Genomic DNA, 17,262 nt, shown 5'->3' on the forward strand with positions numbered 1-17,262 from the left:
TCGGGCCAAACTAGGCATGATAAACACCAGGGGTAAGTCATTGAGCTCTCTAAGTGTATTTCCACAGAAGCCCCATAACACTGAAATGCACTCAGTATATGTGCTGATCGCCAAAGAATTGATGCTTTTGAATTCTGGTGCTGGAGGAGACTCTTGAGAGTCTTCTTGGACTGCAAGAAGATCAAACCTCTCCATTCTGAAGGAAATCAGCCCTGAGTGCTCACTGGAAGGACAGATCCTGAAGCTGAGGCTCCAATACTTTGGCCACCTCGTGAGAAGAGAAGACTCCCTGGAAAAGACCCTGATGTTGGGAAAGATGGAGGGCGCAAGGAGAAGGGGACGACAGAGGGCGAGATGGTGGGACAGTGTTCTCGAAGCTACCAGCATGAGTCTGACCAAACTGCGGGAAGTAGTGGAGGACAGGAGTGCCTGGCGTGCTCTGGTCCAGGGGGTCACCAAGAGGCGGACACAACTAAACAACTAAACAACAACATGTGTGGAATATATTAGCCATGCCAGCCACCTGCCCCTCCTGTCAGTCATTGGCACAGAGACGCAACACCCAAATGGGCTGATTTGTGGGGTACCCCGGGATGGGAGCCCGTGAGTGGGTGCCCTACGAGGGGGGAGGCAAAACGAAGCCAGCCTCCCTTGTCCGTTTTACCCTCATACAAAGTTCTGCCCCGTTTTCTGAGAAGCTTCCTGCACAAAGCGGCTTACAGTTTTATTTAAAACAGAAGCGTTGCACAACGCAACAACCACTATAGGCCAGGCGGGTTCGCAAGGGAGGCCCCCCCCCCCCCTCGAAAGCGGGCTCGGGGAGAAGTGGCGAGGGGGCGAGCGCTCCCTTCTCCCGCCCAGCTGCGCCTCCGCCCTCCTCCGAGCTCCCCGAGTGGCGCCTCCTTCGAGCGCGGGGCTGGACTGTCCCGCCCGCTCCCTCTGGCTGTTCTGCTGCTGCCGCCCGACGGGCGGACGGAGGCGCAGCGGCGCGAGGAAACGGGCACGGCGCTTCCCAGCGCGCCGCGATGCGGGTGAGAGGCGCGAGGCGAGGCCGTGGGGTGGGAGGGCGGGGAAGTGGGGGGGGGGGACTGGGGGCGACTGAAGGGCAAATGCAGGAAACAGCCGCCCTGAGTTGCAAGGCAGGAACGGGCGCAGCGAGAGGAGCAGCAGCCGCTGCATCGGATCCACCCTTCCCTTTTTGCGTTGACGGCGGCGGACGCCCATATGTTCGGCTGCTGGGTGGCTCCTCAGCGGAGTGTCTCAGGATCGGGAGCACCCAGGTCCTTCCCGACAAATTAAAGGACAGTCCGAGACAGGGAGGAAACTTCCTCTTCCTTGGAAATAGACAGGTTAACTTGGAATTAACCCGTTTCCGGATAAGCAGGGTAGGTGCATCAGAGCCATAGCTGTCAACGTTTCCCTTTTTTTTAAGGCAAATTCCCTTATTCCGAATAGGATTCCTCGCAAGAAAAGGGGAAAGTTGACAGCTATGATCAGAGCACTCAGCCAGGCACACACGAGATCTGATTATTGATGGTGATGATGGTGATGATTGAGCAGGAAGGTCGCATGAATCAGGAGTAGTGGCTGGACTCAAACTCCCATCAGCCATAGCCAGCCCAGCCAATGGTCAGGGATTATGGGAGTTGTAGTCCAGCAACATCTGTGGTGCTGCAGGTTGTCCACACCTGCCGTAAACAACCTTGCAGATCTGGCTTAACTGAGAAAAATAATTTGCCATTCGCTCTTACTTTACACACAGTGGGTTCAACACCTGTTATTAATTTATGCAAATTAAAGTTTTTTCTGGTACAGTGAAACCAATCGGAAAGTGCACCTCGGTTGTCAAACATTTTGGAAGCCAAACGGGCTTCCGGAACAGATTACGTTTGACAGCCAAGGTCTGGCTGTACTAATAATTCTGCCTGACAATATAAACAGCTAGGAATACAGACGACTGGGTTTCTGTGTTTTGGCTTATGCAGTAATTCTTACTCGACAGTTTTGGTCCACACAATTACAGGCTGCTCCTTCTGATGTCCCAGCACACACACGCTGGGCACCCACAGTGTAGGGCCTAAGTTGGCGCCACTGCGCTGTTGATTTAAGTTCAGCTTGTGGTCTACTAGGGACACGGGTGGCACTGTGGTCTACTAAACCACTGAACCTCTTGAGCTTGCCGATCAGAAGGTCAGCGGTTCGGATCCCTGCGATGGGGTGAGCTCCCGTTGCTTGGTCCCTGCTCCTGCCAACCTAGCAGCTCAAAAGCACACCTCCCCAAAAAGTGCAAGTAGATAAATAGGTACTGCTCCGGCGAGAAGGTAAACGGCGTTTCCGTGTGCTGCTGTGGTTTTGGTGTTCATTGCACCAGAAGCGGGTGGCCACATGACCCGGAAAAACTGCCTGTGGACAAACGCTGGCTCCCTCGGCCTGTAAAGCAAGATGAGCACTGCAACCCCAGAGTTGTCTGCAACTGGACTTAACTGTCAGGGGTCCTTTACCTTTACGTGGTCTACTAAGACAAGTCAGGTGTCCTCCATCTTATATTTGTACTGCTGGTTCTTACTGCCTAAGTATAGAACCTTACATTTGTCCCTACTGAAATTCATGTTGTTGGTTTGGGCCCAGTTTTCCAATCTGTTAAGGTCTTGAATCCTAATTATGTCTTCTGCAGCATTAGACACCCTCCCAGTTTGGTGTCATCTGCAAATTTGATGAGCATCCCCTCAGTTCCTTCATGCAAGTTGTTTATAAAGACAGTGAACAACAACGGGCCCATGACAGAACCCTGCAGTACCCCACTTGTCACTTCCCCCCGAACTACAATTCCCATAATCTCCGGTCATTGGCTGTGCTTGCTGGGGCTGATGAAAGTTGTAGTTTAACAGCATCTGGAGTGCCAAAGTTTCCCCACCCTGGTTGTAGACACCATGAAAGAGGAACTTAGATGTGCAGTTGCTGCTCTGGGCAGCACCCACACAACAAGTGTGGTCAGACTTAGGACTGAGGAGATCCGAGTTCAAATCCCCACTCAGCCATGAAGCTCACTGGGTGCCTTTGGGGCAGTTAGGGGCAGTTAGTATCTCTCAGTCAAATCTATCTCATCAAGTTGTTGTATAGATAAAATGGGGGAAAGAAGATGAGAGAACCATAGACTAGCCTGAGAAACTTAGATATCAAGGTAATAATACTGTCCAAATGTAATGTCTAATTTAACCCTTAATGCAACTTGTGAAAATGCTGTTGGTCTATTCTTGGTCTATATGAATACCTTGCATATTTCTTTGCTTGGCACTGGAGAATGAGACATTAAAAATCGAATATATGATATCTTTTGTAAAAGCTGAGTCACTGAAAAGAAAGATAAGAGTGTGAGAAGCCTCTGTGGGCCAGTCTGGCCTAGTGATTAGAGTCCTAGATTAGAACCTTGGAGACTAGGGTTTAAATCCCTACTCAGCCCGGAATTTCACTGGTTGACTCAGCCTCTACCTCACATGGATGCTGTGAGCATTAAATCAGGAGGGGAGAACCATATTTCCCCCCTTGATCTCCTCTAAGGAAAGGTGAGATGTGAAGCAAAAAGGAATAAACAAGAGTATTTATTTGTTTAGTCGCATTATTTGTATGCCTCCTTTCATCGAACAGGAATACCAGAAAAAGAGCCCAAAGGCCCATCTCCCCCAGCAGCCTGTTGTCAGAGTAGCTAACCAGAGTCCTGTGGGAACTCCATAAGCAGGGCACGAGCGCAGTAGCCCCCTCCATTCATGAATTATTTTGGGGTAGCAAATTCCTTAGTTTTACTCTGCGCCGTGTGAGGGACGTCCTTTTGTCTGATCTGAATTTTCCAGCGTTCAGCTTCCCCGGACGCTGAGTTATGCCTGCATGGAAGCTGTAACTTCTAACTTGGAAACCCCACTCCCTAATTTCAGATAGGAAGCTTGTGAGAGATGCATATAGCCTGCCTTTTTTCGGGAGGCCCTCACCGCATGTTCTAGAGCTGATGCTGGAGCTCAAGGCAAGTTTTTAGCATCAAAGCAGAAGATAGGTTAAAGGTGTGAATACATTCAACAGATCTTCGTATTTGAAAATAATGCCGCAAAGGAGCCTGACCAACTTCATGACTGCAGTCTGCGGGGGCGGGGGGAATCTTTCTCTCTACACCATGATCCTGTTTAAAATTGGCACAGCAGCTGCCCCCTCCAAGAGGAAAACTGCCTCTGTGCCAGTGCCCCCAGGCTCAAACCAGGCCTTGCCTAGGAGGAGTCTGTTGGCATAAGAATCATGAACTAACACGCTGCTGCTTTCTGCTCTTTCGTTTGTGTTGGTCTTTATTTAGTAGCACTCATCTCTATATTTAGATTCGTCCCAGAAGATTCATGAGTGGCCACTATTGTAGGAGTGATTCCCTCGACAGGCTCCCAGCCACTGCCACCTCCTCCATCGGCCTGCTTTTCCGTCTTTCTCTGATTCACTTTTATCTTGCACAGAATCCGTCTGTAGAAGGAACCTGACTGGATTCCCAAGGATGGAGCCCTCCTGCTTTCTGCGCTTCTTGCCGCTCTTGTTGCTGTGCCCAGCAGGAGCCCCCTTCCGGATCTGTGCCTTCAACACTCAGCGCTTTGCCCAAGGGAAGGCAAGCAAGGCCAACGTCATGGACACACTTGTCAAGGTGGGGACTTCAAGGCAACCCCCGACGGGATGCATGTCGCTTCTGTGGGTTGAATTCCTTCTTTAGACAGGATTTGCTCACATGAACAACGTGTATTAACAAGTTCTAATGGGTGTGGAAGGAGTAGGAAGGACAGGTTAGGAAGAGAAGCCACTAAAGTGAGGTGTAGGGCTGGATCTGCTATGAAACCAATGAAGCTTAAGCTTCAGAGCACCTAATTCCAGAGGAGCCCCAGAAGTGACTTTAGTCTACATTGCTTTAAAAAAATTGGTCCAGTAGATCCAATTTGAGTTGCATGACTCAAATTGATTAATTTTTTGTTGTGTATATTTTGATAATCCCAAAGTTTTTTAGTAAAGCTGTTGTAAAGGTGTGGCAATCTGTTGTGGAACAACCCCATTGAAGAAAATAACAGTGGTTGGTTACCCAGACCTTTTTGCTGGTTGCGAAGGGGCCCCCATGGCAGTTCAAGTTTCAGGGCTCCCAAAACATAGGTCCGTCACTGGTTAGGAGCTCCAGGGGAGAGCCAAAGTTCAGTAAGAACACATGCTTTGCAGGCAGAAGGTTCACTTTTAAATGTGAACTGAATCAGAATTCTCTCCCATTCCCTAGGTATAGCCCAGACACAGATTTACCACCTTGTTTAGGACTAACATGTTGGAGTCCAACAACATTTGGGCTGTCTACCCCTGATATACAAGCTAATGTGTCTCTGTTCCCTCCCACAGATCCTCTCTCGTTGTGATATTGCTGTCCTACAAGAGGTGATGGATGCAAAGGGAAAAGCAGTTCCTGCCTTGGTGGCTGCCCTGAATCGGTGAGTGTGAGTAATATGGGAGAAATGCAACCAGAGGGAGAGGAATCCATGAAGAGATAGTGGAGGAGACGACAACAGGGCCTTTGGGGGGAAAAATGGGAGGAAAGCTGGACAGTTGCATGATGGGAGCAGAGCTGGCCCAGATATTTTGGTGCTTGAGGTGGAAAAACCCTTCCCCCTAAATTGTGTTGGGCATAATTCCCCAGGCTGTTCTGCATGAGTCTCACAGGAATGAGAGTGAGATCTGTGCAAGACTACCAATACCATTTATTTCAATGAGGCTTGTGCAGGAAAATTGCCAGTGTGCTGTGCTTTGTCTCATGGCAGGACTGTGTCAGAATGGGGAGGAATGTAGGATATGGTGATGGTGTGTGGGTGTGTGGGTGGGTGTTTGTACACACTAACCCCCAGAGCCAGGCAGTAAACAGAATACAGTGGTACCTCTGGTTACGAACTTAATTTGTTCCAGAGGTCCGTTCTTAACCTGAGGTACCACTTTAGCTAATAGGGCCTCCTGCTGCCGCCCCGCTGCTGGTGCACGATTTCTGTTCTCTTCCTGAGGTAAAGTTCTTAACCCGAGGTACTACTTCTGGGTTAGCAGAGTCTGTAACCCGAAGTGTTTGTAACCCGACATACCACTGTACCAGCTAAGGAGCCCCACTGGGTTCATAGCTCTGAGGCTCATGCTGGTAGTCAGGGAAACTACTGAACCCAAGGCCAGCCAGCAGGAGCTCATTGAACCTGATGCACAGCACCAGGGCACATAAAACCAGCACCAGGGCTCTCACAGGTGCCTTCCTGTGGGCCCAAAAAACAGAGTGCCTCGCACAGTACCTCACCAGTCCACAGCCCAGGGAATGCATCAGGTGGGAAGCTATGGAACATGGGAGCGTGCTTGTCTTCAGAGGGGGGGATTGTCCCTTTAAGAGGCTCTTCTTTTCCATAAGGGACAGAGCATAGGAGAGATGGACTAGACAGAAGAAGAGCTCAGTTCACTTCCAACCTTTGTTGGAACAAGTTGCTACCTAGAAGCTCTCCTTGGTGCTGTCCTCCTCCAAACTATGATGTGGTGAGAATAGTAAGGGCCCACCTTTACTCATGGAAGGCAAGGCTATCAGCAGTTACAAGCCATGGTAGCTATGTTCTTCGTCCATGGTTGGAGGCAGCAGTTTTTTCCCTGAATACCAGTTCTGGAAGCCACAGGTCCTGCTTCTGGACTTCCCATAGGCATCTGGTTGGTCATTGTGGGAAAAGGATGCTAGACTAGATGGGCCTTTGACCTGATTCAGCTTGGCTCTTGTGCTCTCCCCTTCCAGTAGCTCCTGGAGTATCAAGGGACTGAGGTCCAAGAGTTGACACATACCTTAGGTGGGAGCAGAGGAGCAAGTCACACAGGCTAGTGGTTCTCCACAGCAGCACAGTGACCATACTGAGGGAGGGCACTGGATCTGGGAGCTTTATTGTTCTCCTGAATCACCCTACTCCCAGCACCAAGAGGATTCTGGGCTGTAATGATGGTGTCCTGGCCTGAACTGCCTGATGCTCCCTCCTCTGACCTGGCTGGTGCAGGAAGCGAGTGTCTGACTTGCAAAACTACCACATTGCCTTATAGTAGGGCTGGAGAACCTGTGGCCCTCCAGATGTTGTTGGAATTAACTCCCATCAGCTCCAGCCAACAAAGGCCAATGATCAGGGATGGTAGTTGTAGTTCAGTAGCTAGAGGAATACAGGTTTTCCATTCCGACTTTACAGTGAGACTTTTTCTCTATTGATCCACTCACTGGCTGAAGTGCTTTTTATATATCCATGTATATTTTCAATGCAGCTGAATTCTCTTTTCCTGTCAGGTATCATAGTTCTAGTCCCTATACCTACCTCACCAGCCCTCTGCTGGGCCGGAACAACTACCAAGAACGCTATGTATTCATATACAGGTGAGTGTCATGAGTGTGAGTGTGCATTTAGATGATGATGGTGATGAATTAACGTTTATATAGTGATCTTTAGTACATATTAAAGAGCTTTCATAAATAATAATTTTAGAGCTTTTATAAATAATAATTTCTATAATTTTTATAGAGCTTTTTTTTTTAGGGACGCGGGTGGCGCTGTGGGTAAAAGCCTCAGCGCCTAGGGCTTGCCGATCGAAAGGTCGGCGGTTTGAATCCCCGCAACGGGGTGCGCTCCCGTTGCTCGGTCCCAGCGCCTGCCAACCTAGCAGTTCGAAAGCACCCCCGGGTGCAAGTAGATAAATAGGGACCACTTATAAGCGGGAAGGTAAACGGCGTTTCCGTGTGCGGCTCTGGCTCGCCAGAGCAGCGATGTCACGCTGGCCACGTGACCCGGAAGTGTCTCCGGACAGCGCTGGCCCCCGGCCTCTTAAGCGAGATGGGTGCACAACCCTAGAGTCTGTCAAGACTGGCCTGTACGGGCAGGGGTACCTTATAGAGCTTTTAACTACATTATCTCAGATATCCTTTACAATGCTGTAAGATATGGAGAAAATAATACTGACCTATCACAAATGGGAGATTGGAGGCTGATAGAATAGAAGCTTGGGGTATGTCACACTTTTAAATTGTGTCTTACTCCCCATCTTCAGAGGCTGAGGCTGTGGGTTCAGAGGAGACACCAGACTGCCCTGGAAGCTCTGGCACAAGAGGAGCCTGTTTTTGCCAGCACCTTTCTAGCACTTATTGCCTTGTTCTACCTTGACTTACCGTACCTTCCTTTGCTTTGCCAGAGCCTGGACTTTGCTTTATCTCGCCTTGCTTTGCTTGACTCTGTGCTGCCCTGGCTGAACCCTGGACTTTACCCTGCTCTGCTGGACCTTGAACTCTTGTCCTGCTTCTGCCAGAACTTTCATGCTGCTGTGGCCATCACTTGGAACAGAACCAGGTTATTTGAGGGAGGGCCTTCTCCTGTACAAACCATCCAGGTCACTGTGGTCTGTAGATGGGGCTTTCATGACTGTGCCACATTTTTAAAATGCAGAAATAATGAGACCCTTTTATTGTGAGAAAAACGCAATTGTTGGTGCCCAACATAGGATGTGCCTTGTTACCTTGGTGAGGGCTCTGCATCAATTTCCTGCCCCACATATTGTCCTTAATTGTAATCCCCACAGATGCAAGGAGTCAAGTTTCTCTCTTAGCAAATATCCACCACTTATTTCACCCTTATTCGCTAGAATAATGTGAAATAAATTATTCCTTTTGTTGCTCACACAGCGCTGTCTCCATAGGTACAATCTAGCCTTCAGCTTCACCCTGGGTGCTTCCAAACTGTTGTTGTGTAGGACTCAATCGCATATTGGCCACTTCAGGTTGCACAATTGCAGTTGATTGGAAAGTGTTGTACAACAAACCCACAGCCCTAAAAGATTTGACTCTTTGTGATCAGAAAACTGATACGGAAATGTACTGGAAAGTGTGCTTTAAACACAATGTCATCTAATCTCCCTGTAAACAAATCAGCCTCAATTAAAATGCCATTTGGAAGCAGCCCATGTAATAATAATAATTACTACTACTACTACTAATATTTATATGAATACCTACTGAGACAATCCACAAAAAGCAAATGGATCATAATGAATTACTGTTGAAACAATAAATATTTTGGGGGGGAGGGTGCCAAATTTTGTCCTCGCTCAGAGCACCACATTAAAGTCCCCCCCTGCATACTTTCACCTCTTCCCTGGGGCCAGAGTTATTTCTGTGTTCTCCCCTCCCCTAGGGAACAGAAGACTCGGATGCTGGACTTCTACTCCTACGAAGACAGACATCCAGACCGGCCTGATGTCTTCGCTCGCGAGCCCTTCATCGTCCGCGTCAGCATTCCAAACAAAAGTAAGGGGCCCAGGACATCTCAGGGGTTCTCTTTCTGCATGGGGGAAAGTGGGGAGCTTGAACTTCCAGAGGGTGATATCTGGGTTTGATATCCATTTTGTTTTATGGAAAGTAGAAGGGTTGGATGCTATTCTGGAGGAAGGGTTTTGCATGTGGGTTAAACCACAGAGCCTAGGACTTGCTGATCAGAAGGTTGGCGGTTCGAATCCCCGTGACGGGGTGAGCTCCCGTTGCTCGGTCCCTGCTCCTGCCAACTTAGCAGTTCAAAAGCACATCAAAGTGCAAGTAGATAAATAGGTACCACTCTGGCGGGAAGGTAAACGGCGTTTCCGTGCGCTGCTCTGGTTCACCAGAAGCCGCTTAGTCACACCAGCTCCCTCGGCCAGTAAAGCGAGATGAGCGCAGAAACCCCAGAGTCGGCCACGACTGGACCTAATGGTCAGGGGTCCCTTTACCTTTACCTATAAAGCTGATTAGGTGCAGAATCAGAAGTCTTTCCTCTTCTTCCTCTTTTTTCTTTTTTCTTTATTTAATCTCTTTTAGTTTTTAATATTAAAAATGCTTGGTATTTGAAGTTAACTTTGGTGTATTATTTTTTCTCTTTTTTCCAAGCACTAATAAAAAAACATTATAATAAAATAATAAAAAAGAGGGCTGAGAGTTATTAGGAGACTCCTATTCCCCTTACAGAGCTACAGTTTCCAGAGTTCTCTGGAAAGAAGGATTGACTGTTAAACAACTCTGAGAATTGTAGCTCTGCGAGGATATTGGGGGAGTGGTCTCCTCTCAGCACCCTGAGCAGACTATAGTTCCCAGGATGATTGGGGGGGTGTTGAAAGCCATGACTATTTAAAGTGGCATGATACTGCTTTAAACCTATAGTGTAGATGCAGTCTAAGAGACCACCTACTTTACTCCTGCATTTTCTCATATCATCCAAGCAAAGATCTGTTGACAATAGCATTCATACAGCATGACTAGTTTGGACATAATAGAAAACCATGGGTTTTTGTTATGTGAACAAGCTGCAACAAACCTTGTTTTTGTGTATTCCACATTCTGCTTTATCATATGCTAGAGTAGGAAATCAGAAGTATCCAGACAAACCATAGTTCCTGTGATGTATGAACTCAGGGAAATATGATTTGCTCGAATTATGTTTAGTGAGAGCAAGCCAGGATCAAAATGTTGGTTTCAGATCTTGTTTTGTTTTCAAACCGTAGGGGCTATATTGAGTTGGAATTCCAAGTTGCCTAGATTACTCTGTACCTTTTTCTCCATTTCCATTCTTGAGAACTCAAGGAGCTGGTGTTGATCCCACAGCACACAATGCCCAAGGCAGCTGAAACTGAAATAGATGCTCTCTATGATGTTTTCCTGAGTGTGAAGGAACGCTGGGGCACAGAGGTAAGGGATGGGGACTTGCAAGGGAGCTGAGGTTTAAGAGAATGGCAGGGGATTTGCTGTCTCACCGTGCATCTACATGGGAAATTTTTCTGCTGCTTCACTGCTGCAGCCACTACTGACCATGTCCAGCCATTGTAATGTTTGCAGTCTTGTTGACCATTGGTAGATATCATGGACTGGCTGGAAGCAGAGGAGTCATGGGAAGCACCAGCTGGGGAACCCCAAGGGGAAGAAGGCTCAGAGCCAGGGGAGTGGTTCTGGGATGGCGATGAGTGGTCAGAGGAAGCAGTCTGGAAGGAGGTGTCAGAAGCTGAAGAGGTAACAGGGTTTAGTGAGCAGGAAGAGGCTGTGGCAGAGAGCAGTCCAAAATCAGAGGTATAAGTGGAAGTTGGGGAGGGGGGAGAGGCAGAGTTCAGGCAGGCTGCTGAAGAAGCCAAGGAGTTTCCCCTTCAAACTACAACCAGCCCCCCTTTCCCCTGGTCTCCCAGAAAGCAAAAAGGGCAGAGCAAAGACAGACAAGGCAAAAAAGTCTCAGATTGCTTGGGAAGGACCAGGGTGTGTGAGAGAGAGAGACTTAGAGAGCAGTGGGAAGGCAGGGATCTTCAGTCCTCACAACTGCCCCATTGGGGCAAGACCTAGCTGGAAGAATTGCTGTGCTCATTAGGCCTGAGCTGTTTTGTTTCTTTGAATAAAGAGTTAACTTCACTGACACCTTGTAAGTTATTGCTGACTGGCAAACGGCTTCCACCTTGACAGTAGATTCTGCCATATTGGAAATATGTCTGGATGAAGCATGTGATGCCACCACAACCAATACAGCTTGCATCTCAGACAGAGCACAAGGCAAGATGTTGAGCCAAGTATATGAGATAGCACATATTGGAGAAGCTGGTCCTTTAGGTAACCAGGCCCCAGGCGGTTAGGTTTCCTGTCCTGCTCCTTGACATAAAAAGTTCCTCTCCCCTAATCTGAAGGACAAACACCATCTCTGCTTGAGAACCTGGCAACTGCTTATTTTCCAACCAGCATCTCTTTTCTGCTCTCACTAATCCCGTTGCTCACTTAACGGATCTTGGCCAGCTGATTTTTTCTCTTTCTTATTCCTCCCCAGGATATGATTTTCTTGGGTGATTTCAATGCTGACTGTGGCTATGTGGCAAAGAAACGCTGGGGACAAATCCGCCTACGCCAAGACCCTGGCTTTCATTGGCTCATCGGTGACAATGCTGACACCACCGTTCGGGACACAACCCACTGTGCCTATGACAGGTGAGATCCTGGAACCAGCCTTGCTGGTCAGGGGATGAATTGCATGATCCACTCTACTCTAACCCATGCCTCACTCTTCCTTACACCTAAACAGGATTGTGGTCCATGGAGAACGCTGCCTGGCTGCTGTGGTGCCTGGATCTGCTCAGCCCTTCAACTTTGCCAAAGAATTTGGGCTCTCAGAAGCAGAGGTACCTGGAAATTCCGGTTGGGAGGGGGAAATTGCTTGCTGATAAACACATAGTATGGTATGTTTCCGCATGCACTGGGCCGGTGACATGTTGGGACAGCCCCATCGTCATCATGGCAGCCATGAAGTCCTGAGCCAGTTGCTTTGGCATGAATGTTGAAGTCCCACAGAACCAGCAGCCTGGGAGTCCTCAGCACCGCCTCTGAGACCAGCTCTGTCAATTCAGGCAGGGAGACTGCTGGGCGGCGAGGTGGGCGGTAAACCAGCAGAATCCCTAATCTGTCCTGATTTCCCAGTGCCAGGATCCCCCCAACTGGACAGAAAGCCTGGAGAGAGATGAAATGTCTATAGACCACAGCAACTCCCCTCCCTGACCCTCAAGTCTGCCCTGATGTTGCACCACGTAACCAGGTTGGCATAGCTGGGTGAGACCAATTCCACCCTGCACACCCACCCAGGTCTCAGTGATGCAGAGCAGGTTGGCTTCTGCCTCTGCTGTGTGCCCCTTACCTGCCCTGTCCCCCCCCACCCCCCCCAGAGCCACTGTGATTGGGGTCACCTCTGCCTCCCCCAGCTCCTCTTTACCCAGAACACATTCTACATTCCTTATTTTAAAACAACAAAACCTAATTTCAAAACACACGTTAGTAGCAGTTAAAACAATTTAAAACATTTTAAACAATTAGGGCAATAATAACAGCAGTGCAAACCCCCAACAAATGCCCCTAACAATATCTGAACCCAAGAGTCTGTTCAGCCCCCTCAGCTTTGCTGCTGGAGTCAGTCAGTGGAAAAGCCCTGCAAGGCGGGGAGTAGGTCTTCCAGGACTGAGAGCCAAGGTGGTTGATGCTTCTTCCTTACCTGGAATGGAGGGAGTGTGATTGCATGTAGAAACTCTCCTAAAGTACAAAAAGTTACATTATTCATTATTGCATTTCCCCCTACCTTTTCCTCCAAGGAGTTCAAGGGGGCATATACAGTTCTCCCTCTCAACCCCCACAACATCCCTGTGAGGTCGGTTAGTCTAAGAGGCAGCGATTGACCCAAGGTCTCCCAGTGAGCTTCATGGTCAAGTGGGGATTTGAACCCTGGTCTCACAGGTCCTAGTCCGACCCTCTAACCACTACACCATACTAGCGCTCAGTTGCTCCTCTCACTTCTGCTACTGTCCCCACCCACCAGCCCCCAAGCTGAAGAAGGTTCCCCACTCCTGATATAGAGCGTTACAGGGTTGCCCATGCCTGCATTAAAGCACTGGAATCTGCTATGGAAAGGAACCCTTTTTTTGTACAGGGAATAGAAACCAGATCTCTTGTTGCCCAGCTCCTCATTTTCTCTTTACCTGCTGTTTCAGGCTTTGGAGATCAGCGACCATTATCCTGTAGAGGTGGAACTGAACAGAGCCCATTGGAGATGCCAGCAAGCCAGTCCAGCTGGCCTTGTGTTGCTGGCCTTAGTCATGCTGGCTGGCTCAGGATATGGCATCTAAAGCTGTTCTGATACCAGGGGTCCAAATGCTGGTGGCTGCCTTGACTCTACAGTGACAGAAGTGTTGAACTGCCAAGAGGATTCCCTTTTTAAAATGAGAATGGATGGCTTGCCTGTGGTCACCCATGGAGTGTGCTTTGACATGGGACTTTCACAGTTCACACTTGGTCAGCCAGCATATTATGTTTTTGTTGCCCCTGCAGTCCAGTACAAGCAGATTTCAAACACTGAAGGAAGCACTATATTGATGCAGTCGGAGCCCCCTCTGCAGCAGAAGGGAACGTGGATCTTTCAGCACAACTGGACCACTTATAGGAAGGTGAATTCTGTCTGGCAACTGCACCAAAGAAGATTTGCATGGATTTTCAGGCACCCTCATTCTCTTGCAGAGTCCAGCCTTCCCAGGACCAGATCTGGGTACTGTTTCAGGCTGCTTCAGAAATTCGCAAAAAGGGAATCAGCCGGCTGCTGATGAAAGTTTGTGTCACTGCTCAGTTACAATCAAAGAATTGGGGATGGGCCTTGAAAAGGGCCAACGAATCATCTGACCTTTTGCCAGAAGGACCTATCTACACACAGTACAGACATGGGACTGTACCGTTCTGGACTACAGGTGGGGTTCATTGAAACGGAATGCTGCTCTGTGTCAAAAACTCTCTCTCTGTGAAAAGCGGGCATATCAGAGAGAAGGAGGCCCCATCTGCACCATTTAAAACAGGATCACAGGACCTTAACCAGCCATGGTTTCCCCCAAAGCATCCTAAGGAGAGTGGTAAGTGAAGGGTGTTGAGAGTTGCTAGGAAGCCCCTGTTCCTCTCACAGAGCTACAATTCCCAGAGTTCCCTGGGCAGAGGGATTGACTGTTAAACTAGTCTGAAAATTGTAGCTCTGGAAGGAGAATGGGGGTTGCTCCTTGTAGTTCTCAGCACCCTTAAGAAACTAGAGCTCCCAGGATTGTTTGGGGAGCCATGGTTGTTTCAAGTGGCATGATACTACTCTAAAGGGGTGGTGCAGCCAAAGCCAGAAGCTGCTATCATTCTCCCAGTTGTGTTACTTCCCAGGGTGCAGGGAGGGTTTTTTTTAATAGGAGGTGGAGCCTACCTGCATTTTGAAGTAGCACAGTCCCAATAAAGCTCCACAGAGGACTTTTTCCACATGAGTAAATCTCAGTACTCAACCTAAAAAAAGTCTTCCAAGCAGAGGCATATGAAGGGGGGGCAGTGGGGGCAGACCGCCCCAGGTGCCCTCACTGAGGGGGGTGACATTTGGTGTGCTCACGACTCCCAAGCCTATCCTAAGCAGTTGGGGTAAGGGGGGAGCTGCGCCGTTTTTCAGGGGGCATTCCCCCCTTCCCCCTTCGTTTTGACAGCTTGGGGGAGGTTTGGGAGTCACTGGCGAGCAGCGTGCTGAATGTCGGCCATGGACAGCTTGCTCCACCCCCATGAGCGGCTTGCTCCGTGCAGGGCACACATGCTGCTCCAGGCACCCTCCGCGCCATGCCCCCCTTGGGAGTGCACCCGCCCTGGGCAGTGTGGGCATATGCTGTGCCACTGCTTCCAAGCCAAAAAACATACAGCAGAACTTCACCACCTTTCTAATCCTTCTCCTACTGCTGAAGTGCTCTTTAGGAAGAACTATTAATGAAGTGCAGCCGAGATCTACCTCTCAGTCGCCTAAATAATTTACCTCTTGTACTTCTTCCTCACCCACAGTTGATAGGGTGCTCTATCAGCAGGTCAGCGTGCTCACTGATCAGGCTTTTCCATCCCTGCCTTTTTTAAAAATAATAACAGGTCATATGTGCTATTCGTCCTGAAAAACAGGCAGTCTAGGTGAAAGAAAAAATGGTAAAGGACATACAAAGAGGAACCGTGTTCTCAGAATGGGAAGTGGCACTGAAACTTTTTGCCATTTTTGACTCAGGGAACATTCTCCCAGGCAACAATATGACAGAGCGCTCTCTCTCTCTCTCTCTCGTGTGTGTGTGTGTGACAGAAAGAGAGAGCACATTGTTTGTGTAATCTCATCCTTTTACGCTATAGGAATCAGTAGATGCCTATTTTCTCCTGTATATAGAGGTGCACAGTAACATAGGAAGATGCTTTAATGATGACTCAAACCACTTGTCTGTCAGTCTTCTCTGGTTGTGGCTCTGTAGGGCTTGGGGGCTCTGTAGCAGGCAGGAACTTCTGAAGGTCGGGTTACAGTGTGAACAAGCTGTAAGAGCTGATTATTTTCGCCCAGATAACGTTCCTGTGGGAGTAGCCAGGCCACCGGGCTCTCCATGGATTACTATGCCTCCAGGGAGGAGGCGAAGGCGGCGTAGAGACAGGAGGCAAAGGCGGGGTTGTCGGGCTGGCGTCCTGGTAAGATTGCAGAGGAGTCCATCTAAACCACCGCTCCCTAGCATATTTCTTGCTAATGTGAGATCTCTTGCCAACAAGATGGATGAATTGAGGCTGCAGGCAGCAAAGAACAGCCTTGTAAAAGATTGCTGCGTTTTATTTGTCATTGAGACATGGCTTCAACCGTCCATACCAGACACAGCTATTCAGTTGGAAGGCTGTGCGGTACATCGTCATGACCGAGGCATGGACTTCGGAAAAACCAAAGGAGGGGGGCTGTGTGTATATGTGAACAAATACTGGTCCAATAATTCGAAGACTGTGGGCAGTCACTGTTCACCGGATTTGGAATATGTGGCTGTTAAATGTAGACCAGCCTATCTCCCTAGGGAGTTCACAGCTGTTATGTTAACTGGTGTGTACGTGCCACCAGATGCCAATGCCAACCTGGCTTTGGGATGCCTGCAGAGCCTTATCAGCAGCCAGCAAGACAAGTATCCTGAAGCTGTGCACATCATTGCGGGAGACTTCAACCATGTTGAACTTAAAACAGTGCTCCCAACGCTCTATCAGCATGTGAAATGTCCCACAAGAGGGGACAAGACACTGGATAAAGTTTATTCGAATGTAAATCACGGCTATAGGGCTTTACAGCTGCCACACTTGGGCCAGTCCGACCATATGTCTCTGTTCCTGGTACCAGCATATATCCCACTCAGGAAACGGGCTCCCACAATATTAAAATCTGTTAAAATCTGGCCTGAAGGTGCTATTCACCAGCTGCAGGACTGTTTTGAGAGAACCAATTGGGATATTTTCGATCGTACAGACCTGGAGGAACACACGGCGGCAGTTCTGTGCTATATCAATCACTGCACAGACACTGTCACAGTAAATAAATCCATCCGGTTTTACCCCAATCAGAAACCCTGGATGAATAGAGAGGTCCAGTGCCTGTTGCGGGAAAGGAACAGGGCTTTCAGGTCAGGCGAGGTGCAGCTTTACAGTGTGGCAAGAGCAAACTTGAAGAGGGGTATTCGACGGGCAAAATTGGATTATAGGCTGAGGATTGAGGATAATTTAAGGAGCAACAACACAAGACAGATGTGGCAGGGGATTCAGCATATTACCAACTACAAACCTAACCTTGGTGCTGTCGACGGTGACCCTTTGCTGGCGGAGGAGCTTAACCTCTTCTTTGCTCGCTTCGGGAGGGAGCCACCTGA

The 17,262-nt window shown here is 48.9% G+C and overlaps 1 protein-coding gene across 1 annotated transcript; it reads left to right on the top strand.

Moving 5' to 3' along the window:
• The first annotated feature begins 879 nt into the window (after positions 1-879).
• On the top strand, positions 880-15,848 carry LOC114587466 (deoxyribonuclease-1-like 1). The gene is made up of 9 exons (XM_028711730.2): positions 880-1,031; positions 4,488-4,669; positions 5,398-5,486; positions 7,334-7,420; positions 9,225-9,337; positions 10,632-10,744; positions 11,856-12,013; positions 12,108-12,204; positions 13,558-15,848. The coding sequence occupies exons 2-9, from the start codon at positions 4,526-4,528 to the stop codon at positions 13,690-13,692; spliced, it is 936 nt and encodes a 311-aa protein (XP_028567563.2). The 5' UTR covers positions 880-1,031; positions 4,488-4,525; the 3' UTR covers positions 13,693-15,848.
• The last annotated feature ends 1,414 nt before the right edge of the window (positions 15,849-17,262 follow it).

This window comes from Podarcis muralis, chromosome 17 (genome assembly GCF_964188315.1).
Source record: "Podarcis muralis chromosome 17, rPodMur119.hap1.1, whole genome shotgun sequence".
Classification (NCBI taxonomy): domain Eukaryota; kingdom Metazoa; phylum Chordata; class Lepidosauria; order Squamata; family Lacertidae; genus Podarcis; species Podarcis muralis.

Excerpts from the sequence above, each read along its gene's own strand:
- LOC114587466 (XM_028711730.2), top strand. The coding sequence starts at position 4,526 with ATGGAGCCCTCCTGCTTTCTGCGCTTCTTGCCGCTCTTGTTGCTGTGC. Across the intron at positions 5,487-7,333 it reads TTGGTGGCTGCCCTGAATCG|GTATCATAGTTCTAGTCCCT; the intron begins GTGAGTGTGAGT and ends TTTTCCTGTCAG. Across the intron at positions 10,745-11,855 it reads AGGAACGCTGGGGCACAGAG|GATATGATTTTCTTGGGTGA; the intron begins GTAAGGGATGGG and ends ATTCCTCCCCAG.